Source organism: Microtus oregoni, unplaced genomic scaffold (genome assembly GCF_018167655.1).
Source record: "Microtus oregoni isolate MIOR12 unplaced genomic scaffold, Mior012 000022F_ref0000154, whole genome shotgun sequence".
Classification (NCBI taxonomy): Eukaryota; Metazoa; Chordata; class Mammalia; order Rodentia; family Cricetidae; genus Microtus; species Microtus oregoni.
In genome coordinates, this window is record NW_024543081.1 from 12,428,581 (window position 1) to 12,452,533 (window position 23,953).

At 52.1% G+C, this 23,953-nt stretch overlaps 1 protein-coding gene across 1 annotated transcript; it reads left to right on the forward strand.

The window, feature by feature from the left end:
- Positions 1–5,190: 5,190 nt before the first annotated feature.
- Positions 5,191–23,953, forward strand: Ncf4 (neutrophil cytosolic factor 4). Its single transcript, XM_041672493.1, has 10 exons — positions 5,191–5,467; positions 10,645–10,729; positions 11,344–11,497; positions 14,003–14,073; positions 15,970–16,097; positions 16,736–16,793; positions 17,414–17,512; positions 21,965–22,095; positions 22,346–22,411; positions 23,599–23,953. Exons 1-10 carry the CDS (start codon positions 5,436–5,438, stop codon positions 23,792–23,794), a joined length of 1,020 nt encoding a protein of 339 aa, XP_041528427.1. The 5' UTR covers positions 5,191–5,435; the 3' UTR covers positions 23,795–23,953.

Consider the following 23,953-nt stretch of genomic DNA (forward strand, 5'->3'; position numbering starts at 1 on the left):
TGCCCTGTGGAAAGCCAGGTTGGATGTTCACCTTCCTAGACATGGACGGAGGGGGAGAGGAATTAAATTTCAATGCGATAAGTTGTATCATAGAAAGGAGCAAGACAAATGGGAGATAGACTTGCCAGGGAGAGAGAGAAAGGAAGAGTCAAGTCATACTAAGGAAATTATCACGGATAGTTAGCGTTAACGCCTATAATTCCCTCCCCGCCTATTTGATGTTGGACTCAGCATTCATCTCCTTGGTTAGCACAGGCTCACAAGGTACAGTTAGAGCCGTGCGCATGGTCGGTGCCCTATACAGAAGTATACATGGCTGCTATACGTCTTTCAATTTTTTTTATTGCATTTTTATTTATTTTGTGGGAGTGCGTGGACCAACCGCATGCGTGTGGAGGTCAAATGACAACATTCATAAGTCAGTACTCTCCTTCCACCATGTGCATCCTGGGAAAGAGACTCAGATGAGCAGGCAGCGAACACCTCTCACAGGCCCAGATGGCTAACATACGTCTATGAGGCAAATATTATCTCAGTTTGGAAAACTGGATGCACAAACTCATGGCCAAGAAGGTGGCAGGGCTAGGGCATGGGATGCTTGTGAACTCATACCAGTTCTGCTTCCGGAGAGGGCGGGGCCCTACCTTCAGGGAGTTTGCCGTCTCGATGGTCTCCCGGCAGCCTCCGGTGTTCAGCTCAGCCTGGGCCCTGCCCTGGATGGCTATTTATGGCTCCGGGAGGCGTCCAGTGAAGCTCCCCTCATAAATTATGAAGGAAGACACATGTGGGTCAGGACGGGGGAACTCAGGGCATGAGGGAACCCCAGGAATCTCTCTCTCTCTAATCAGGGAGTTTCCTACTGTTCCTAAGGCAACAGCTGATGCAGACAGCAGAACTGTCAGTCTCACGAGGGGTTCCGAGGTCCCCTCAGGTCCTGTTGTTGGGCTCCTAGCCCTGACTGCTGACAGCTCTCTGCCTTGTCCTTCTAAATGGGGGCTGTCTGCTGTTTCCTGTGCCCTGTGCTCACACATACAGGGCTTGAACAGCGCTGGGTGTTTTGTGACCTCCACATTCTCTCTCTATTCAGACTCTGGGGACCCCCAGCTGTTTCCCTGAGCATGGTTGTTCTCCTCCTGGGGGTATCAGAAAGTGTGGGTCATGTGGAGGTGCTCCTTTCTGAATTGTCCTTGGCACCTGCTTTTGAGTTTGTTGTGTGTTTTTAATCCTTCAGTCTCTTGGTCATTGTTAGTCTTTTGTTTAAATCCTGCACACCCCTAACTTCCTCAGATAGTTCGTGCATCACTCTGGCTTGCTCATTTCAAGTCTCTAATCTGGCCACTGGGTTGTTAGTTTGGGGGTGTCTGGAAGGAACCTGACAGAAAGTAAGAAGTTGAGAATTTTCTTCTGTGAATAAAACATGCCAGTCTTCATGTGGCCTTTAAGCTTCAAATTAAATGGATTTTTGTTTGTTTGGGACAAAGGTTTGCTATGTGACCCAGGCTAACCTCCACCCCAAGATTCCATGTTGCCTTTGCTTGTTTGTTTACTGTTAGGCTGCTGAGGATGGAGGCCATCAGGATGTCAGGCTGGAGTTGAATTGTGCCAAGGTTTTATTGTTCTTATGCAGAGCAGTGGAGGCTTACATCTCAGGAACTTCAGGAGCCCGGATGACTACTGTCTCCCTGGGACAGGTGGTATCATGAAATGAAGAGGGCCAGGGAGGAAGCATGGCAGCTCAGGACTGGAGCCCACTGCTGACAGGGTGTCTGGCTTCCAATTACACTGCCTCAGAGCTGCGCACAAAATTAGCAGCAACATTCGCCGTAAAAGGAGCCAGAGAAATAGCTTCATTCAGCAGAACCCCAGGCAGGGGCAGAAGACAGAGGAGGAAGAAAAGGTTCTGGCCCAACACTGCAGACACAAGTTCCAGACTCCTCCTAGGACACCCCTGGCTCCTGCTGCCCAGGTGGCTCCCAGGCTGAGTCAGGAACACAGGATGATCCCTTGTGGGGAGGGAGGGCTGAAGGTGGGAAGGTGAAAACTCAGAAAACCTGGGGAAGGTGGCCTAGAAGCTCAACACACACACACACACACACACACACACACACACACACATGCATGCACGCACACAAACACACACAGACAAATAAAAATTTAGTTGACTGGTTGTGGTAAACCCAGCGTGTGGGAGGCCTAGACAGAAGAATGCCAAATTTGAGAGATCTTGGGCTACATAGTAAGACCTTGTCTCAAAACCAAAAGACAACCAAAAAGAAAATGTCCTGCCTTGTGGGGTGGCTCACTCCTGTAATCCTAACATTACTCCAGGATGGGGGTAAAAGATTACTTAAAAAATAAGATTACTTCAAATTATAGGCCAGCCTGGGCTGTATGATGCATAATGCGCTCCAATTTAGTCTGGCTTATAGAGTGAGACCCTAACATACACACACACACACACACACACACACACACACACACACACACACAGAGCCAAAAAGAAAATAAATGAGAAATGGTGTAGAGAGTGTGTGTTGGCTTGTAGGAGGACAAACTGCCACTGTGTATGTGTGTGTGTGTGTCTGTTCGTCCATTTGTCTGTCTGTTGACATAGGCCACCACCAAGACTCTTAGAGAAGAGTATTATCTTCTGTTTGTGATGCCACCACTCTCCGAGTTAGAGGGTCTTTTAGAGACCCCGAAGGAACCCTAATCCTTGCCCACACAGTTGCTCTGTCTCTGCACAAACTGGCCTTGGACTTGAGATGTAACTAAGGGAGCCCCAAACTTCAGCCCTGCTCAGGGCTGGGCTTCCAGTATTCACTCTTGCTTTATTTGGTGCTGGGATTGAACCCAGCCCATGCAGGGCCAGGGCTCTCCATCCAAGCCCCAAACAAACACATTTTAAGGCAGGGTGTGTAGGCTGTGACACAGTCTTTCACTAGTGCTGTGTGGTGTTGTCTTGTGGAAGCAGTGTCACCATTTCCTGCTTTGTGACCGCCTGTTGACCAACACTCTCCTCCCCCTGGGCCAAGCTTGTACCTCTGTGTTCAGAGACACCCTCCTCTACTGTACCCCTCCTGGTTCCCCTGAGTCTTTCCTTCTAAAGCCGGGATGCCTGAGTCCTGAGGCCTGAGCCAGAGTCCGTGTCTGTCTAGCTCCTCAGGTGTGAATTCTTCTGAAGCCCAAGGCGCCTGCTTTGCAGTTTTGTGTTGCGCTGACTCCAAACTGCTTCTGCAGCACAATTTAGGGCCAGCTTTTCTCTGGATTTCACACCAGCAGGGGCTTCAGGCTTGAGGCTCTGACCTAGTACTTTAACTCCCTCCATCCACCCGTGGCTGGAAGAGTTCCTCGGCTCCTGCAGGCACCCAGGCCAACAGCTGAGAAGTCCTTTTCAATGCTTGCTGTGGCACCCAGCTCCTCATGGGAGCTCAGCGTGTGTGAGCCAGCCATAATAAGCTAAGTGTGGGCAGGTGACCCAAAGGAAGGTCTTTACTTCCAACCATTATCACCTGCCAGAACTCAGCCATCGATTAAATTTAATAAGAGGCCTGAGTCTCAGTAGTTGACCCTGAAGCAGGGTTGCAGGAAGAACCACAAGCTGAGATTACCCAACCTCCACCCAAGAGCAGACCATTCAAAGGAAATGCCTACTATTTCAACCATTGTAAATAGGACCACATGCCAGAAAACACTCACCAGGACACCCCTAGATAAATCAGGGGTCCTAAAACCTCAGAAACCCCTCATCCCCACCTTTACTATTATAAAACCCTATTCTAATTGAGCTCGGGGCTCTCTATTTATTCCAATACCTTGAACATGCAGAGAGACCGAATTTGCAAATTTGATTAAAATAAAGGCTCTTTGCTTTTACATATGGGACTCTGTCTCCTTGTTGGCTTTTGCAGGGACTTCGCGGATTTGGGCATAGCAAGGGTCTACTTCCTGCCAGCAGCAGGACCTGTGGCCTGCACCTGGTCTCCAGCCAGTCACTGGAGACTCATTTCTAGTAGCACATGTGCTTGCTCTTCCCAAGGTCCGGTGATCAAGTCTCTATCTTCAGGCTTGGGTATAATTCCTACCCCATCCTAGAACCAGCCCTACTTAAAGTGAGACATGTGGGTAGCTCCAGGCTCCCCAGCGGGGGCCCTGTCCCGAGCACCATCTCTAAGTTGAGGAGATATAATACTGGCTCAGGCGGGAGGGGTACGGGATTCAGGCTCACTTATTTAGTGATGGCCAGGGACACCATGGCACACTGCTCTCTCCCTTTGCACACTCCAGCAAGTGGAACTATCAGGGGACAGGGAGTTAGGAGGGATGGACATCCTGCGGGCAAGGGCTCTCCATCCCAGCCCCAAACATATTTTAAGCCAGGACACATAGGCTGAGTTGCAGGATCCATTCTCATTGCAGGCTTCTTTCCCGAGAGCTCCCTGCAGAATCCAAAGTCCCCGTGCATAGAGGAAACTGTGACCACATAGTCTGGGAGTCTGCAGGATGGCGCTGGCCTGGAAGAAGCTGCCTGACCCACAAATACGCGTGGATCACAGCTGGGAGGGGCTTGCTGCAGGAAACACCCTGAGAGTGAAAAGGAGGCGTGGTCTGGATGGATGTGCCTCTCACTCAAAGGACAACTTTCTAGCTGAGACCAACTGGAGGCCGGAAGGCATTGGAAATGAAGAGGAAGTGAGGGAAGAGAGAGCTGGGGAGATGAGGCAACTTGCTGGGCCTTGGGGATTCTGAGGCCAGAGGAGGAGGGCTGGGGCTCTTCTGAGAGCAGAACAGGAGGTGGAGGCAGTTTATAAGGAGAGCTTCAGAGTGCTTGGCAGCTCTGGCAGAGCTGAACGTGGTTTCTCAAAGCCCCAAGCACCAGGGTGAGATCAAAATGGGGCACAAGTCAACCTTCACGCCCTTGTATAATCGAAGAAGGGGAACCAAGAGAGCTTCCTGCCAGGAGTCGTATCTCCACCAGACCTTAGGGACGGCACATGTTGGAAGCCTGGGCAAGGGGCTCAAGTCATGAGAATGAGCAATGAGGTCCCAGGGTCACCGGGCTCCCTAACGGACTAAGAGAGCTGAAAGTGCTCCTCTGGTGGGTGGGGCTTAGCACCAGAGACAGGCACTGAGGAAGTCCCCAAAGCCAGTGGCCTCACACAAGCCTAGAACCCAAGAGTAGCACTTCCTCAACTGCTATGAAGCCAGGAAGTGGGTGAGAAGTGTGGGGCCAGGCAGCTCGGAGCCTGAAGAAGGTACTTCAGGGAGTGTCCAGAGAAGCTGGGGAGGGAGGGACCTCCTCAAAGACTGCTTCAGGAGACTCCCCCAACCTCGGGTAGCTCCCAGACACAGACAGGAGGAAGTGAGAGGTGAACACAGTCTGGGCCTGGCTGGGTAAAGCCCTGGCCCACCTGCCCTCGTGACTACCCACAGCCATGGCCCTGGCCCAGCAGCTGCGATCGGAGAGGTGAGAGTTGCCCACATCCCCTCCCAGACTTCCTCACTGGTCCCAGCAGGGCTGGGTGGGGGGTGGGGTGGTTAGAGGCTTTCCCTCCTGTCTCCTGGTGGCAGTGCATCAGACCCAGGCTCCTGCACTTGTTGTCGGTGTGCAGAGCGAATTCTAAGTCTCAGAGTGGGGAGTGGCTTAGACGGGCCAATGGTCACAGCATGAGTGGGCGGCAGAGTCCGAGAGCACAGGTGCTCTGGGGACTAGGCTTGGGTTCCTGGTTCCACACTGCAGTCAGAGGTGGCTTCCCATCTGCCATCCAGACAGAATCAGCCCGTGTTTCCTGTCTTTATTCAGGGCTAGGTTCAAAGAGCCCTGGCTCAGCTAAAGGACTCAGCTTCGTTTCCTGCACGGCCCTTAGATAGCTAACACAGTGTTGGGGGAGGGGGTCTCATTTACTATTCCTTTCTCTCCTGTGCCTGCCCAAGGTGCTTTTTGTCTTTTGGATCACAGCTGCATCCCTGGGAGGCAGAACAGCGCTGGTGTAATTCTAGATGCCCAGTAAATCCTCTAGAGCTCAAGAATGACCTACATCTATTTTAGACAAAGCGGACATTGTACAGATAGGAACAGTGAGGCCTGGTGCCCCCCAAGCCTGGCCACCTTTTTCAGTCAGCTCTTGCTCAGTGTCTCTTCTGGAGCCAGCTCTATGCTACCATCTGCATGTGAGAACCCAAATGACAGAGCTTAGAGTCTGTCCCCTGGATCAAACAGAAACAAGCACTAGGGAGCAAGCCTCCATGTGAACCACTTGAGAGACACCAGAGCCGGGTCTGAGTGATGAGGCCCAGGTGGGAGCAAAGGCTGCATCAGAGCTGGCAAAAATGATGGGACTTCCACAGGTCAAAGGTCAGAGGAGGCTTGTCTGTGTGGCAGCAGGAATTAGTGCTGGGCTGGGCATCAGAATGACCCTCCATTGCTACTGAGAGGTGCTGGATGAGGTTGTGACATGATGCCAGTCCCCCTGACCCCACATTCTCCTAGGACACTGACAGACACGCAAACTTGAATATTCTAGGAACTGCGGCTGCTTGAGGCTTGGGCCCCTTCCTGTTTCTTGGGGTGCAGATGACGCCTGTAATGACCAGTAGGGTTGTGTGTTTCCATGTGGGGCAGCTCCCCTTCTCTGCCCCACATGGAGTCGTGGCTCCAGGTCCTAGGGTCACTAGATCCAGCATCTCCAGTTCCCTCTTTAGCACCAGACCAACAAAGATACAGAAGAGGAGACCGCACATACAACAGTCCTTTCTAGAAACTTGTGGACACGTGTCCAAAGCTAAACAGGATCACTTCAAGGGCAGCTGGGGAATTTAGTTCCGATAGCCACATGCCCAGTTCCCACTGTGGATGAGATACCATGAACCTGCAGTTCTCAGGACTCTTGTAGATCGGGTCCCCAAGCTGACCACCACTTGTAGCTCTCATGTGCACGGAGCCCGGGGTCAACCATGAATGGGGCCCGAGGAGACAGCTGTTCAGGAGGTGTAGTGGGTTCCCAGGTCCCTGCCCTACCCCCACACCACTGCCTCCTTGCCAACCCAGCATGCTAGCAGCCCACTTGCTCTTCCTCTACCAGCGTGCTGGCTAGTCATGGGCAGAGATAACTGCTGAGAGCCTACTAAGCACCTGGTACCATTCTGGGCACTTAGGGATGTAGTATGCCAGTATCCCTGCCCTTGTGGGATTTTAAGGATCCTGCTTGTCACAGAGGGATCTCCTGACCATATGACATAAGTACTAGATTGTCTTCAATGCCAAAGGAATGGGAGGAGCCAGAGGATGGGGAGAGGCCCACAAGGTCTCTTCTGGGCCAGCTCACAGTGCTGGTCCCAGGCCCTATCTGGCCCCATTATGTCTTCTGACACCAGTGCTGCCTCAAACACTTCTGGGTTCTTCCACCTGACAGAAAAGTTGAGGCTTTTCCATGAGGCATGACAATCCCTTGTGTGGGACTTGCCTGTGTCTGAGTCACTCCTCCTCTGTCCTTGTTCTGCCTCCTGTCCTGTGTTCCCTCATGGATGCCTCCCTGAGGTTCCTTGAAAGTGTCCACTTTCATGTCCCCAGACTTTTACACTCTCACTGCCTGCCCTGCCTGAAAGGCCCTCCCTGCTGCCATCGCCAGCTCCTCTGTGCGTCCCTGCTCTTGGCTGTAGGGAACTTCGCTTCCCCCTCGCAGCCCTAACCTCAACAAGCTGTCCTCTGCCATGTTCCTGCCTCCTTGGAGGACGTGGTAAGGGTCACCTCTCCTGCAGAAAGGTCTTGGCAGCGGCGAAGCAGGAGGCTTACTTATTGGGTATTCAAATTTCCCCACTCCACAGAGCACTGGGGTACAAGAGAGCAAGGTCCTTGTGTGTTGAGTAGTGTCTATTCAATGGTGCCGGAGCAGAATGTGGGAACAGGCCAAGTGCTGGGCTTCATCCAAAATCTCTCAGCTGCCTTGCCTCAAATCCTCACCTGGGCAAAGCTCCTTAACCTATCCAGTTTTCTGGTTCTGTGATTCAGGTACCTAGATCCTGCGGTGCTGCCAGCACTCCCAGATAACATTGTTCCCCAACCTTCCCGAATGGCCCATGGCCTGTCTCCCTTTCCAGTTCCTTCCTAGTCCAGCCATCCTCGGTGCCTAGGAAATTACTACTGAATGTAATATTGCACTAAGCCCCTGGGGGAAGTAGATGAGGCCAATCTTGGGCCATGTTGAAAGTGCGTAGGAAGGTCACCAGTGGCCACAGAAGTGTCCCAGCCTGGAAGACCACCCCCACTGGCCTGCTGACTCCCTGAGTCACTGCCTGCTGACTTCTGTGTCTTAGTGCACCATCCTGGAACACACCAGGTAGGTCCCAGGAGACAAGGTGAACATCATGGACTGGGATGAGAGTGTGCAGGCTCCTGGACCCCACCTGCTGTGAGACACTGCATGGGACATGTTGTCCCGATGGTCTCTCAGGCTCATACAGGAGAACCCAGTCGCTTCTCCTCCCCTAACCATCCTCACCCTCCCGCTTTCCCTTCCATCTTCTTCTTCCCTTCCCCATCTCATCCTCCCTTGCCCTTCTCTTCCTTCTCCGTCTTCATCTTCTCCTCTTCCTCATTCTTCTCGCCCTCCCACCCTCTTCCTCCTCCATCTCATTTTCTTTGTCATCCTGTTATCCTCCTCCTCCACCTCTGCCTCCCCTCTTCCTCAAGGGCTTCCCTCTGCAGCCCAGGCTCATCCCCTTCCCTCCACCTCCGAATTTCTGACATCACAGATACGTGCCAGGCTGCCAATGCCTGGATACACCCGTTCCCTTCTTCTTGGTCTGAGTATAAGTGGCTAGACGGGTGACCTTGGCTGCGTTTGGTGGCCTGGTTTCTCTTTCTCTGATTGCCCTTCCCAACCCTCTTCCATTCCCTGGCAACTCTTCTCTGAAGGGCCTTCCGTCTAACCTCGGCCATAAGCCATAGGCTGGTGGCTCTCACCTTGGCCAGCCATGTCGGCCCCACCAGGACAGCCCTCACACCTGCACACCAGCTTCCTATTGGATGTCTGCCCAGAGGCCTCTCACAACAATTAACCGGGTCTGAACTGAGTCCCCAAGCCACACCTCTCTCCCTGCGCCATTCAGAAGCAGGCAGCATTTTTGTCACGCTCCTTTCTTTCAGTCCAGCTGTGCCACCACACCTTGGTCAAAGGTCCCTTTGGAAATGCCTTAGGCTGCAGGGCAAAGAAGGACTGGTCTTGGCTTGACGGAGGAACAGAATTGGTCTGTTCTTTCTTCGCAGGAAAAGTCTGGAGGAAGGCTCTGTTGCGTGGGGAGCTCCACACCGCCACCCCAGATTCTTTCTTTGCGCATTGTGTTCTTGTCTCGTGGGCTCACTGGTTGCTACAGATCCAGGTGTCCCACCCCCCACCCCCCACCCCACCCCATTTCACTGACCGAGCTAGTGACATGGTTGCTTTGGGCCTCAAGGGCAGGTGGGAACAGGATTGCTGTTTGGGTCAAGCCAATCATGGCATTCGGCCTCTCCAAGCTAGGCACATTCAGAGCCGAGCGTGGCTGGCACTCGCTTGGCCAGGAAAGAACAGGGACACACAAAATGCTAATAGCATCTTCTGGGGCCCTATCTTTTGTGTGTCCTGTCCCATATGACTCCTCACTCTGGGGCACCCTATGAATCTGTCTCATTCAGTCTCTGCCCCTCCTTTTCTATCCAGGTAACTGGCTGCCCTTGGTGACCTCCTGAAACCAGGCTTTTCTGAAGCCCACCCCGCTCCCTGCTCCCAAGACCCTCAGTAACTTATCCACCTCAGGGCCCATCAGTCTTTTCCTTGGGGCTCAGAACCTTAGCGTAAGCTTTTCCCACTGCCTGGAAGAACCTCCTTAGTTTCCAGGGAATTCCAGTTAATCCACTTAAAGCTGGCTCAGGTGCTATTTTTTCTTTGCTTAGGTATAATCAACTGTTCTCTTGACTGGGGATAAGTGGGGCTCTCCATCAGTCAACCTCATGTTACCATAACAACATACCAGATCAATATATGGAGTAAAAAGGCTTATTTGGGTCCATAGTTCTACAGAGCCCAGTCAAAAGTTGGGCAGCCCCTTTGCCTTGGGCCTCTGGCAATGGTAGCTAATTGAATCAAGGCAAAGGTAACTGCTTACATCTGGAATCAGATGCAAGTAGAGGGGCTGGAGATGAACATGGTTTCTTGGTCCCTCTCAAAGCAAGCCCTGGGAACCCATGGCCCTTCCATGAGGCTCTACCTTCCTAGAGATCTGCAGCACTTACCTGTGGACACCCTGGGGACTAAGTCTTTAATTGTGGCCTGTGAAGGACACTCATACACCTTCAGACACCCCCATCACACTCTTCATCCTGTGATGCAGAGCCTAGCTCAAGGCTGCCTCAGAGGGGCACAGGCTCTTTGGTGGGCATTGAGGCTGCTGCTTAGTTGGTTGGGCTAGAAGCTAGCTCGTGATGCCCGACTCCAGCTTGTGTCCCTCGTGCTCAGAGCTTGGCCTGTGTCCTGATGCCTCTGGGTTCCCAGCATCAGTGAGGTGCTGGGCATGGACAGGGTGCAGAATGAGGAGTGTGATGCTCTATCAGCTTTGCCCAGAACAGACAAAGATGGTAACTGGTGCCCTCCCTCTGGCCTCCTCCAGTGACTTTGAGCAGCTTCCTGATGACGTGGCCATCTCAGCCAACATCGCTGACATCGAGGAGAAGAGAGGCTTCACCAGCCATTTTGTAAGAGTCAGCAACCCCTGTTCCTTTGTTGTCCTCTAACCTCTGACCTTCCACCTTTTGTCTCCTGTCTCAGTAGGACAGCTTTTTTCTTTGGAACACCTGGCAATTCTCTGTGACACCCTGACTATGGTTTTTCTAGATAGGTTGATTGTCAACACATGCTGAATAGAATGTAGGGGTGCTTCTGAATATATCCAAGCACATGGAACACCCCCAATGAAGGCTTACCCCATCTAGTACAGTGCAGGGCTTGAGACAGCCTGTTCTCTCTCTGTGACCTCTAACCTCATCCTGTGCCTGTTAGCTTTTGCCCTGACCTCCCGGGTTCTGTGCTTGCCTCTGGGTCCTCCCTACTTCAGTGCCCTGTGCCTACCTCTGGGCTCCCTTGTCCTCCCTTGTATCCCAGTCCCTCTACCTTCTGGTCTTCTGACCTCCCGAGCCGGTCCATCTCCCAGCCCCTCTCCAGCCCCCAACCCTCTCTACCTTCCAGACACCTCTATCTCCCAACTCATTCATCTCATAACTACCCTCAGCCTCCAAGACCCTCCCCCAACTCCCTGCCAATCTACAACATCGCAACTGCCCCCCCCCCCCCCCGCCTCTCTCCTCCTCAGGTTTTTGTCATTGAAGTGAAGACGAAAGGAGGATCCAAGTACCTCATCTACCGCCGCTATCGTCAGTTCTATGCCCTGCAGAGCAAGCTGGAGGAGCGGTTTGGGCCAGAGAGCAAGAGCAGCCCATTTACCTGCAGCCTGCCTACGCTGCCAGGTAGGCTATACTCCGCCCTGATGCCCCAGTGAACCCTGGTCCCCGCCTTACCTTCCAGCTCTGCAGAATGCCATTTCTGCCCCTTTTACAAGCTACTCACTTGGCCAGTGGCCCTCCTGGAGCCCCAGGCTGGCAGTGTCTCCCAGGAGCCCTCTCCCTGTCACCTCTGTATGTGTGTTCCCCTGATACTGCCAGCCCTCTCTCTTCCGGGTACCTTCACTACTAGAGCTTCTGCGTCATCATCTTTGGCTTCTGGTGGCCAGGACAGCCAGCTTGTCACAGTCGTCCACCTGCTGGGAGCCTGGGTTGGGAGCTCAGCACCAGGGTTCTGGTCTTTCCTGTCTCTCTCAGTCACCCCTGAGGTGAGCTTTCTAGCTGAATGGTTTCAGCCTCTACAGATCCAATGGCTCCTTCCCTGTCCTTTGAGGAAGCAGGGCACCACATAGTTCTGAGTACAAATAGTCTCCAGCCCCACCCATGGCCTCCCGGGCCTCCTCACATAATCCATCCTGTTCCAAATCTCCAGTCTTACCTCACACCTGAGCCTGCCCAAGCAACTCCTTAGAGGCGGTCTCTGTCCTATTACTTACCCGTTTGCTAAGTCTCAGAGCCTGCCCGTCTTCCCTTTTCCAGCCCGCCTCCCATGTGTGCACTGGCTGCTACTCTGAAAAGAACCTTATTCTTCATCCATCTCCAACAAGGACGTGGAGCTGAGAGGCAAGGGCCCTCCCATCCCTGTCCCTCCCTCCCCCACTTGTGAGTGGTGAGGAGGGGCCTCTGCCATTCCAGCTAAAACCTCTCTTCTTCTCCCCACATACTTTCCCTTTCTTTGACACACTGTCCCCTCCAATGCATCTGCATAGGCTCCCTCCCCCCACCAGCTGCTGACCTATCAGGAAATGCCCCTGTGGTGAATGACTCTTCTAGGCCTCCTGTCCCAGGTCTCTCACAGATCCTGCTTTCCTTCCTTTTGCAGTGACTTTTCTCCTGCAGGCTCAGGGTCTCACCCTTGCATCTGCCTCTGCTCTGGTTTTGGCTCCTCCCACCCCACCAACACTTACCTCTGGAAGAGTCCTGAGGTTCCTGTCTGATGTCCTGTCTGGAAGCTGCTGAGGGTCCCCTTTGTGCTTCCTCCATTAGGCCTCCTTCATCTGAAGTTCCCTTCCTGCCTTCCTGATTCCTGTTCACTCTTGTGTACACTATGCTCTCCTGACCACCCTAGGAGCAGGGCTCCCTCCCCACCCTCCTTGTCCCATCTTGTCTTCTCAGACTGGACATCCACTCTGGAAAGCCAGCTGGGGCCTGAGACTTTGCCACTTTCTTGTTCATGGCTCCTGTCTAGCCTCAACCTTTATATACTTTCTTCCTGGCACCACAGGCACCCAGCCTGCCTGTCCTGTGGCACAGGGGTTGGACAGGATTGCCTTCTGGGGCGGCCCTCTGGGTGGCAACTCCCCCAAGTGCCTGCCTAAGGGCTCCTGGAGGACACTTATCACTTGGTAGGACATCACCTGCTTCCTCTTTCCCAGAACACTCCTCCTTGGCATTTGGGGCATGGCTCATTCGTCCACCCAGGAGATACTTAGTCCTCTGCAGTGTCAGTATGTGTGAGGGGGGTGTGGGTCCATGGTTTCTAATTATGGCAGCCCACTGAAAGGACCTTAGGGCTCTGGGGACTCCTACTTAGTGAGGTGCTTGAAAACTCGAGTGGTGACCTAAATGTTATCCAAGCCTGAGGATGGGAGATCAGGGCAGGCAGAGATCCCATGCTCCTAGCTAAGGCTTGTGAGTGTGTGTGAATACATACATACATGTGCATCTGCTAAACAATATTTTATGTGTGTGCCCATACATTTGTATGTAAAAATATGTTGCATCTGTGCGCATATGTGTGTACATGTGCATGAGTGTGTACACATAGACCTTATGTTAGTATTTGCATATATGTATATGTGTGTATACATGTGCATGTGGGTATACTGTGCATGTGAATATTCAAGCATGTATGTATGTATTCACACATTCCTGAATGCAATATATCTATGTCTATGGTGTGTGCACATATGATTCATGTGGGTACATTTGAGTGCACATGTGCTCATGTAAACATATATGTGTGTGCATGTGCGTGAGTGTGAATGCATGCGTCTGGGTGAGGGTATGTATGCATAGTTTGTGTATGTTTGAGCTTTGCATGGGTGTGTAGAGTGTGTACTTTGTGCTGAGTGTGTATGTGTGTGCATGCACACATGTGGGGAGGGTGTATGGGTGTACAAACCTTTGTGTGGGGGAGTAGGTATGACATAGAGAATTCCCTCTCTCTTCTAGCAATGGTGTGATTAGAAGATGTAGTTAGAAAGTGTCCTAGGGACACCCTGGTTCCATGGCAAAGGGCAGGAAGAGCTTTAAACTGGGGTGAGGGATGCTGGGCAGTTATCTTCCGGAGGGGCAGTTGAAGGGCAGGCACCATGTGGTCCAGGCTCTGGGCAGCTTTTCTCTCCTCAGCCAAAGTCTACATGGGTGTGAAGCAGGAGATTGCTGAGTCCCGGATCCCCGCGCTCAATGCCTACATGAAGGTACGTACCTACTTCCATGTCCTCTTGGTGCTTGAGCTGGAATGGAACACTGGGGGGGCGGATAGGTAGTTCCTTGGGGCATGGATTTGAAAACTGGGCTTTCCTTGAGGTTCCCATGGCCCCATCTTCAATCCTGAGAAGCCTGGCTGGAAAGAGAAGCAGGGTATGTTCTCAGGGGTCCAGGAGCTGGGTAACAAGGAGTCACATTTGACAAATCCTCGAGTGTTCCAAGTTCTGGAACACAGTGTCTGTCCCCCAGGGCACCCGCTTCCCAGTGGGGCAGTGGTAGGTAAACCCCAAAACCTCACAGAGGTGTCTCATGCCTGCACCATGGGGCAGAACAGCAGAACATATCCCCTCCCACAGGCCAGAGAAGGGTGCTTTTGAGCACATACCTCTTTTCACCTGCACGCAGCTGCGTTTGGCTCCACTCACTGTCCTAGGTTGGGTGCTCTTTGTTCCCACGATGCACACTGTCAGCTTTCTATGCCATGGAGACACAGAAGAAAGGGTGTCAGAGGCAGAGAGCAGGGTGGCCAGGACAGGATACCCTCCCATTGCGACCGTACAGGGAAGGGCCAGTGATCCTCGCAAGGTAGTGAGCATCCAAGCCATGGCTTGCAGGAAAGCTTTCCTCGGTATCCAGAGGTGACTTTCTAGAGACAGTGATTAAGGGGACTGGAACTTATCCTTTAGTAAACCAGGAGCTAGGATCAGAGAGGAAAACGATCTACCCAAGGCCACACAGCTTAGTAACTGGGCACCCAGAGCCACTGGAGATGCTTGCTTAGGGTCTCCCTGTTCCCAGAGCCACTGGAGATGCTTGCGTGGGGTCTCCCTGTAGTCCAGGTTCGCCTCAGACTTGCTGTGTAACTGGGAATGACCTCAGTTTGGAGAGCTCTCAATTTGGAGACTTTTGTTGGGACGGATGCCTTGGAGTGAGTAAGACATCCTCACCCGCCTTCAAGAAGCCCTGACTTTGTCTTTGTGAAATGGAGGAGCCCTCTGCTCTCACTAAGTGAAGCCGGAGTCTGTGGAGAAAATGAGGGACAGGTGTTTTTAGAGCTGTGGTCCTGGGAGATTTTCCACAGGACTCTGGGCGTCTCTGGAACGGTAGCTCCCCCAAACTGGCCTCAGCTCTGCAGGGTACCCGAGCCCCACGGGGCTAGATGAGTAGCCATGTCAGGCTCCCCTGCCCATGCCCTCATAGCTTAGCCACAATGTGTGTGCACACAGTGGAAAGAGGCATGGGCATCGACCCACAAGTCCCTTGTCCCAATCACTTCCAAATCTGACCCCCACCCCGACCCGGGCCTGGCACTGACCTTTATGACTTAGTAAGTAGAGTGCTTGCCTAGCATTAGAGAAGTCCTGGGTTTGATCCCCTGTACTGAATAAAGTGGGTATGGTGGCCCACGTCTAAGATCCCAACACTTAGGAGGTGTGATCAGAAGTTCCAGGTCATTCCCGGTTACATAGCAAGTTTGAGGCCAGCCTGGGTCACAGGGAGACCCTATGCAAGCACCTCCAGTGGCTCTGGGTGCCCCAGCTGTTACTAAGTTGTGTGGCCTTGGGTAGATCATTTCCCTCTCTGATCCTAGCTCCTGGGTTATTAGAGAATAAGTTCTGGCAAAACCAGTCCTCTTAATCACTGTCTCTGGAGACCTTTAGATGATTCCAACTGAACTATCAAACTGGCACCGTTCCTCTGCTCATCCTGGCCCAGAAGCAAGCTTGGAAATTGTCTCCTCCAGCTTCTGAGGGCTAGTAACCCGTTTTTATTACCAGCTGAGAACGTGTTAGCAGAGATGGGTAGATGGGGCTGGCATGGTGACAGGACTGTCTAGATCTTTCTGTCGACTTTCTGCCCACCCTGTCCTGCCCCTCTCCACACAGAACCTCCTGAGCCTTCCGGTCTGCGTGCTGATGGACCCCGACGTCAGGATCTTCTTTTATCAGTCTGCCTACGATGCAGAGCAGGTGCCCCAGGCGCTCCGCAGGCTCCGACCGCGCACGCGCAAAATGTAAGTGGCTATCACCGCACCCCTTCTGAGCCAGCAAACTGAGTCCCGTCTCTAGCCCCCAGGGGTCGCTGCTGCTCCTTGTTTCTAAGGGTCCCAAACTCCCTCCCCTTCACCCTGTCCCACACGGAAAAATTAACCCGGCACCACAACAGTGGAAGGGCTTTGGTTTCTGAACCAGCCACTTCTTTGAGGAGCCAAGGAAAATTAGGCAGGGTTCCTGATCCCTGACCTCCCCCAAATTCTCTTTTGTCCCAGTAACCTCCCTGTGCATCTAGGAAGGCGTGGTCTGAATTCCAGCCACGCAGGCACCGTCCCTGCAGCCTCAGTTTCCTGGGCTGAAATGGAATAGTAACACAGTGAGAGATGTCGGCTCTAAGAGCCAAGCTAAGGACTGGCGGAAAGTTAAAGGCTCCAAGCCATGACCTCCTCTCCAACTCTTCTCCAAGCTCTGCCTCCTGGGCTTCTGTAGGAGAACAACCTCGCCTGGGGCAGCAGTGGGAATACAGGATGAGGGGCTGGCTAAGGGAGCATCTGTGACTGGTGGCGGTGCATAATCTTTCTTTCCCAGCCTCTCCAACCCAGGAGCAGGGCCCTGGGGGATCCACAAGACTGACTGACAGCCCCCCTTCTTTCCATAGCAAGGGTGTGTCTCCACAAGGCGCCGGCATGGACCGCATGGAAGCGCCGAAAGCAGAGGTATCTACAGGCTAGACCTCATCCAAGGCATTTGTGGAGTCCGCCTGCTGTGTGCCACTGTTCATTTGCATGGTGCTGGATACCCGGCAGGAAGGAGGGGCCACAGTCTCAGTCTGGGATGCTGAACACCCCTGCCTACCTGAGGGCAGGGAAGTGCCCAGCATGCTGAAGCAGGAGAGTAGGTGGCCATTCATCAGTTCATCCCAGCGAGCTTGCTGGGATTCTTGGGCCAGCCTTGCCTATGCACCGAAGCCTCAGACAAGGCCTTGTTCTCTGGACGCACACAGCTCCAGAAACACACACGTGGCATTTCAAAATCCATGTGGGTAGTGCCCTGGTAGAGAGCTGCAGGGTGCAGGAGGGAGGGGCGGTGAGACAAGCCTGACTCAGAGTTTGAACTCTCCCCCTGTATGTGTACCCTACCAGCTCTGAAAGGACCACTTGCTTGGCAGTTGGGGAGACAGGGGCTCCGATCTGAGGTCCTCATGAACAGAGGGCTGTATCAGCATCTTTTCAAACCCTCAGTTTCCATACCTGTAAAATGGACGCCAAAGTTGCTGTAGGTCTTCAAGGGCTCAACCAGTATCCTCTCCCTCTCAGCATGGTGTCCTTCTCCCCAGGCCCTGTTTGACTTTACTGGGAACAGCAAACTGGAGCTAAGTTTCAAAGCTGGAGATGTGATCTTCCTTCTCAGCAGGATCAACAAAGACTGGCTGGAGGTGAGATGGAGATGAACTGAAGCTAGAGGAGAGATGGCGGTGACGTCAGAGAGTGAGATGAGGCTGTGGAAGTGAGGGTGAAAGTGAAGTGAGAGTGGAGAACAGATGGAGACGAGACTGGAGGGGGTGGAGGTGATGGCAGAGGTGACAGTGGAGAGAGGATGGATGTGAAGTTAGGGGTGAGGATGGAGGTGAGGATGAGGAGAGGATGAGGAGAGGATGGAGGTGAGGATGAGGAGAGGATGGAGGTGAGGATGAGGAGAGGATGGAGGTGAGGATGAGGAGAGGATGGAGGTGAGGATGGGGGGAGGATGGAGGTGAGGATGAGGAGAGGATGGAGGTGAGGATGAGGAGAGGATGGAGGTGAGGATGGGGGGAGGATGGAGGTGAGGATGGAGGTGAGGATGAGGAGAGGATGGAGGTGAGGATGAGGTGAGGATGGAGGTGAGGATGAGGAGAGGATGGAGGTGAGGATGAGGAGAGGATGGAGGTGAGGATGAGGAGAGGATGGAGGTGAGGATGGGGGGAGGATGGAGGTGAGGATGGAGGTAAGGATGAGGAGAGGATGGAGGTGAGGATGAGGTGAGGATGGAGGTGAGGATGGAGGTGAGGATGGGGGGAGGATGGAGGTGAGGATGAGGAGAGGATGGAGGTGAGGATGGGGTGAGGATGGAGGTGAGGATGGGGGGAGGATGGAGGTGAGGATGGAGGTGAGGATGAGGAGAGGATGGAGGTGAGGATGGGGGAAGGATGGAGGTGAGGATGGAGGTGAGGATGAGGAGAGGATGGAGATGAGGATGGGGGGAGGATGGAGGTGAGGATGGAGGTGAGGATGATGGAGGTGATGATGGAGGTGACGATGGAGGTGAGGATGGAGGTGAGGGTGGAAGAAGGGTGGGGTGAGGTAGTTTGTGTGCATTGCACAGGTAACACTATGGAGAATATCTTGGGAAGCCCAAGGGTGGAAGTCTCTGAGATAGTCCCTGAGGTCCCTGAGGTTTGGGTGACCGTGAGTCACAGGTGTCATAGAGCCACGTGTGTTGATGAAGCAGAACATTTCCCCATAGCGCGTGTTGAAGTCAGAGAACAGCTTTCAGGAGCTGGTGCTCTCCTTCCACCAGAAGCATTCCCAGAGGTGGAATTCAAGTGCTCCAGGTGGAATTCAGGTGGTCCGGCTTAGCTGCAAGCCTCTTTACTCCACAAGGCATTTTGTAGCTACCCTATTTTAGTTTCTTTTTTTTTTTAATATTTATTTATTTATTATGTATACAATATTTGTCTGTGTGTATGTCTGCAGGCCAGAAGAGGGCACCAGACCTCATTACAGATGGTTGTGAGCCACCGTGTGGTTGCCAGGAATTGAACTCAGGAACTTTGGAAGAGCAGGCAATGCTCTTAATCTCTGAGCCATCTCTCCAGCCCCCCTATTTTAGTTTCTTGATTACTAACAGGGCGTCTAGGAACTGACTCTTGGTTTTGGGGCACTGGTAACTCCTGGGGGAGAGTGGGCTATTCTATACAATGCAGGGCGTTCAGCAGCTTTGCGTTCTCCCTGCTAGGTGCTGGCAGTGGTCACAACAACCACAGAGGTCTCTCCATGTTTGCTTTGGGGGTCAGACTTTCCCCCATTGAGAGATGTGGGGGGATCATATGTGATAATGTTACTTCCCTGGCTAGTAGCAAGAACGGCTGTAAATAAGAGTGGGTGACCTTGGGGCTGGAGAGTTGGCTCAGCAGTCAAGAGCACTGACCACTCTTCCAGAGGAACGGGGTTCAATTCCCAGCACCTACATGACAGCTCACAATTGTCTGTAATTCCAGTTCGCGAGGACCTGGCACCCTCACACAGGCATTAATGCACATAAAAATAATCTTAAAAAAAGAGTGGGTGTCCATGCCTGAGGCAGCTTAATGGGGAGCACTTGCCCAGTCAGTGTGCAAGGTCCTGGGTCCCATCCCCTTGTACTGCCAAACAACAACAGAACGGAGTACTTTACTAGTGTGTCTGGACTGTATGCTGTTTTTAGCTGGCCTCCTGTACCTCAGGAGGTTGCTCAACCCATGGTTTCCTTTCCTGTAAATGACGAAAACACTGTTTCTTCACCAGTTCCTGGCAGGGATAAGGGAGAGGCGGATGTTGTCCAGGCCTCGCCCCCGGAGAGTCCTTGCTCCCAGTCCAAGTGTGGGTACTAGGAAGACTTGAGTAAGACCCTGAAGCTGGGGTCCCCAGGTGTTACTTTGCTCCACAATGATAGGAAGTGGCTGTGTGCCGGGTCCCTGACCTGGACCTGGTCTTCTTTAGATAATATCGTTGCTACTGGACACTCCCTGTCCCTCAGTGTCCGAAGGAGGCTCTGGGATGGGCTGAAGCAGGACCCCTGATATCCCGGGACTGGAGAGGAGTGAGTGTGGCAGGTGTAGTGACTGGGCCCTTTAAGCTTTTCTTCTTCATGCTCTGGGTCTCAGAAGCCTGCAGCAGCCTTGTCCACCCTAGCTACTGCTGTGTTGATCCTGTTGTAAGAGGAACTATAGACCTGGTCCAGTTTTCTGGAAAGTCTTACTGGCTGGATCGCGATCACCATCAGATCTCAGGCTGAAGGAATAGGAACCTCAGTTCATAGGTCTCTGTGATGGCGTGGAGAGGATGTGAACTCAGGCAATGAAGAGGACCTGAGCTCAATCCCCAGGACCCACACTAAAAAGCTTATCATCCAGCTCTGGGAAGGCAGAGGCAGGTGGATGCTTGGGGCTTGCTGACCAGTCAGACCAGCCACGCTGTGTTCTAGTTAGCTCTCTAGTGCTGTGATAAACACCATGACCAAAGGCAACTTGAGGAGGACATTCCAAGTCACACTCTATCCCTGAGTCAGGACAGGAACCTGGAGGCAAGAGAGGATGCAGAGGCCATGGAGGGGTGCTGTGTACTGGCTTGCTCCCCATGACTTGTTCCCCCTGCTTTCTTACACACACAGGACCACTTCCCCAGGGATGGCTCCACAGAAGAGTCCCAGGCCTGTGAGAGACTCTGTTTCAAAAAGAGAAAAAATATAGATAGAGCCTGAGAAATGGAATCTAAATTTGTCTTCTAGCCTATATATGTACACACACATGCATATGCATGTGATACTCATATACACACATGCATATGCACATATGCATACATGCACACATTCAAATAAATACACATATGCATGCACATGTGCACAATTCATATCCACACACATGTACACAATTCATATGCATGCACATATTATATAAATACAAATATGCATGCATATGCATGCACATATGCACACTCATATAAATATACATATGCACGCACATGTACACAATGCATATTCATGCACACGCTTATATAAATAGACACATGCACATGCATGTAATACACTCATATACACATGCACATGCATATACACATGACTATGCACGAATGTACATGTGCACACACCTATAAATACGCATGCACACATACATGCACACAGAAAAGAATGCATCTTTTGTCTCATAGTCATGAAGGTTAAGGGATCATATGAGCAACACAGAGATAGGGTAGGGGTCCTGGTCCTGCCCTTAGGGGACAGACCCAAGCTTCTGGGGGACACTCAGGGATGAGAAGGAGCAGGGAGCACTTCCAGGCTTCTCTGTACCCCCAACACCTCCTCCTTTCTTAATTTTCTCCTTTACATGTGTGGCTATCTGCCAGAGAGCATGCGTGTTCACATTCTGTGCTCTCAGAAGTGTTACATGAAGGAACAGCATTTATGTAACTCCAGAGCCCAGAGCTTGGACATAATGGTGCTCAAAATCTTAGCTGAAGGAAATAATGAGGAAGGGAGGGAGGGACGAAAAAGAAGGGAGGGGAGAGGAAGGAGGGGGAGAGAGGCAGAGGTGTACAGCTTTCCAGATAAATTCAGAGCTTTTTCTATAAGTGAAGTGCTGTCTTCAGGGGTGGGCAGCTTGGTGATTCTCCTCACTTTTTTTTTTCCTCTGGGTTAGCCAGCTTTGGTTACGATAACACAACACTCAAGGCAACTAGCTTATGAAGAGAAAAGGTTCACGATGACTCGCTATCTGGGAGTTTCCAGTTCTTTACCAAGTGACCCTGTGCCGAGGCCACTCATCATGACAGAAGCATATGAGAGTGCAAAACCCTTGCATTATGGTCAGGAAGAAAGACAAATCAAAAAAATAAACAAGCAAAACAGTTAAATAAAAAGCAGAAAGAAGAAAGGACCAGGCCTCCACTACCCCGTTAAGGGAACCCTCTCCCTAGTGACGGAAGGCGCTTCCTCTAGGACTTGTTCTCCAAGCTCTCACAACCCTCAGCAGAGCCACCCTGAGAACCAAGTCTTTGACACGTGGGCTTTGGGGAACAATCTAGGGACCTTGTTTTTATAGAGTGTGGGGCCCTGGATTTCTCTTCCAGATGAGGCAGCTTCTTTTCCCCCACAGGGTACAGTCCAGGGAGCAACCGGCATCTTCCCAGGCTCCTTCGTGAAGATCCTCAAGGACTTCCCCGAGGAAGACGACACCACCAACTGGCTACGCTGCTACTACTATGAGGACACAATCAAAACCATCAAGTTGGTGTCCCTGCTGGGAGAACAGGGCACTCGCCTTCCTTGCCACCCCTATCACCCCACTCTCTCCCAGTCAATGCTCTGGTGTTGTGTCCGCACCCCGCTTCCACCCGCCTAGCTGCTGTGGCTCCCATTGCCTCCCAGACACACCCCAGCAGTATAACAAGCTATAGCAAGAGTTTGTTCCTGGCCCCCAAGCATGCTCCCTGCCACACACACCCTGATGCTTCCTCTCTTCTACTGTCCACCTTAGGGACATTGCAGTGGAGGAAGACCTCAACAGCACGCCCCTGTTCAAAGACCTGCTAGCACTCATGAGGTGAGAGGCTGGGTGGGAAAGAAGTAAGAGAGCCTGGAGAAGAGAATGGGGTGGGGGGGGATACTACCACCTGTGACAGCTCCAGTCCCTGCAGCCCCCGCTTCCAGCCCCTGCAGCTCCTGCAGTCCACAGTGCCTTTAGAGAAGAGACTGCAGATCTGCTGATAGAACGCATGTCTCTAGCTGAAAGCCTTGAAGTTAGGCACAGCCTCCAGCTGGGGAAATCACCGCTACCCCATTGTGGTCCAGGCCATTGCTGAACTGTTATTTCGCATAGCCATCAAGCGATGCCCCATCTCTTACGATAAAAGCAATGCAGCTTGTAATGAGAATGTAGTGTCTGTAACCATATTTCACTCCTCTTGTTATCTGCTGGGTGCTCAGATCCCTTCAGTACATGCACACACACGTACCAACACACACACAAACACACACATATACACACAAACACTCACACAAAAAAGCCACACACAAACACACAAAACAATATACACACCTACCACATATAACAAATAAGCCCAAACACACAGTAATACAGATATACACAAACACACAAACATACACAAATGCACAATATACACAACACAAACACAGACACAAAACAGTCCTACAAAAACACAAGTAAGCATAGATATACATAAATACCTGTAACACAAACATATACACATACCAATACACAAAGCAAGCATACACAGACACACAAACAGATGAACACATACACACTCACAATGTCCCCCTGGCTGTTGCTGCTCTCAACAATATTGCCCTTTACGAATAGACCGTCTCATTATTTTCTGGGGATAATTTTCAAGAACTGTCATCATGAGATAGCGCTTCTGCGAGATGATTAGACATGGTCTGTTGGGTCAAATGGTACACGGGAAGTCAGTTCAGATCTTGTTCCCACAACCCCTGTCTTCCTGCAGCTCAGCTGGTTCCCACAGGCCTCCCTGGGCTGCCTTGCCTTTTTTTCTTAGGAAACTCGAGTCTTCCACCCACTCATATGCAAGCTGCTTCAGGCTGCACCACTAATGATTCCAAAGCTCCCTCTTCCCCTGATACCTCAGTTTCTCCATCTGAAGAATGGGAGTATGATTGCTTGGATGATGAGCCAGTACCACACTCTGTAAATCCAAGACCCTAAGTTCTCCCCGAGAGCCTCAGACTAAGCCTGGTGTGTTCCCCCAGGCGTGAGTTCCAGAGAGAGGACATCGCCCTCAATTACCAGGATGCCGAGGGGGATCTAGTTCGGCTGTTGTCAGATGAGGATGTGGGACTCATGGTGAAACAGGCCCAAGGCCTCCCCTCCCAGAAGCGCCTCTTCACCTGGAAGCTACACGTCACCCAGAAGGACAACTACAGTGTCTACAACACGGTGCCCTGAGTCACTGGGGTCCCTGTGGCAAGACGGGAGAGCTCAGCAAAAGGCCTACACGAGGACCTTCAGGGAGGCTGGGATGAGGTGCAAGCCTGCAGGCTAGAGGCTGGTGTGCCTAGTGGACCAGGATTCTACTAACTTTTGACACCTTTGAATTAAATAAAC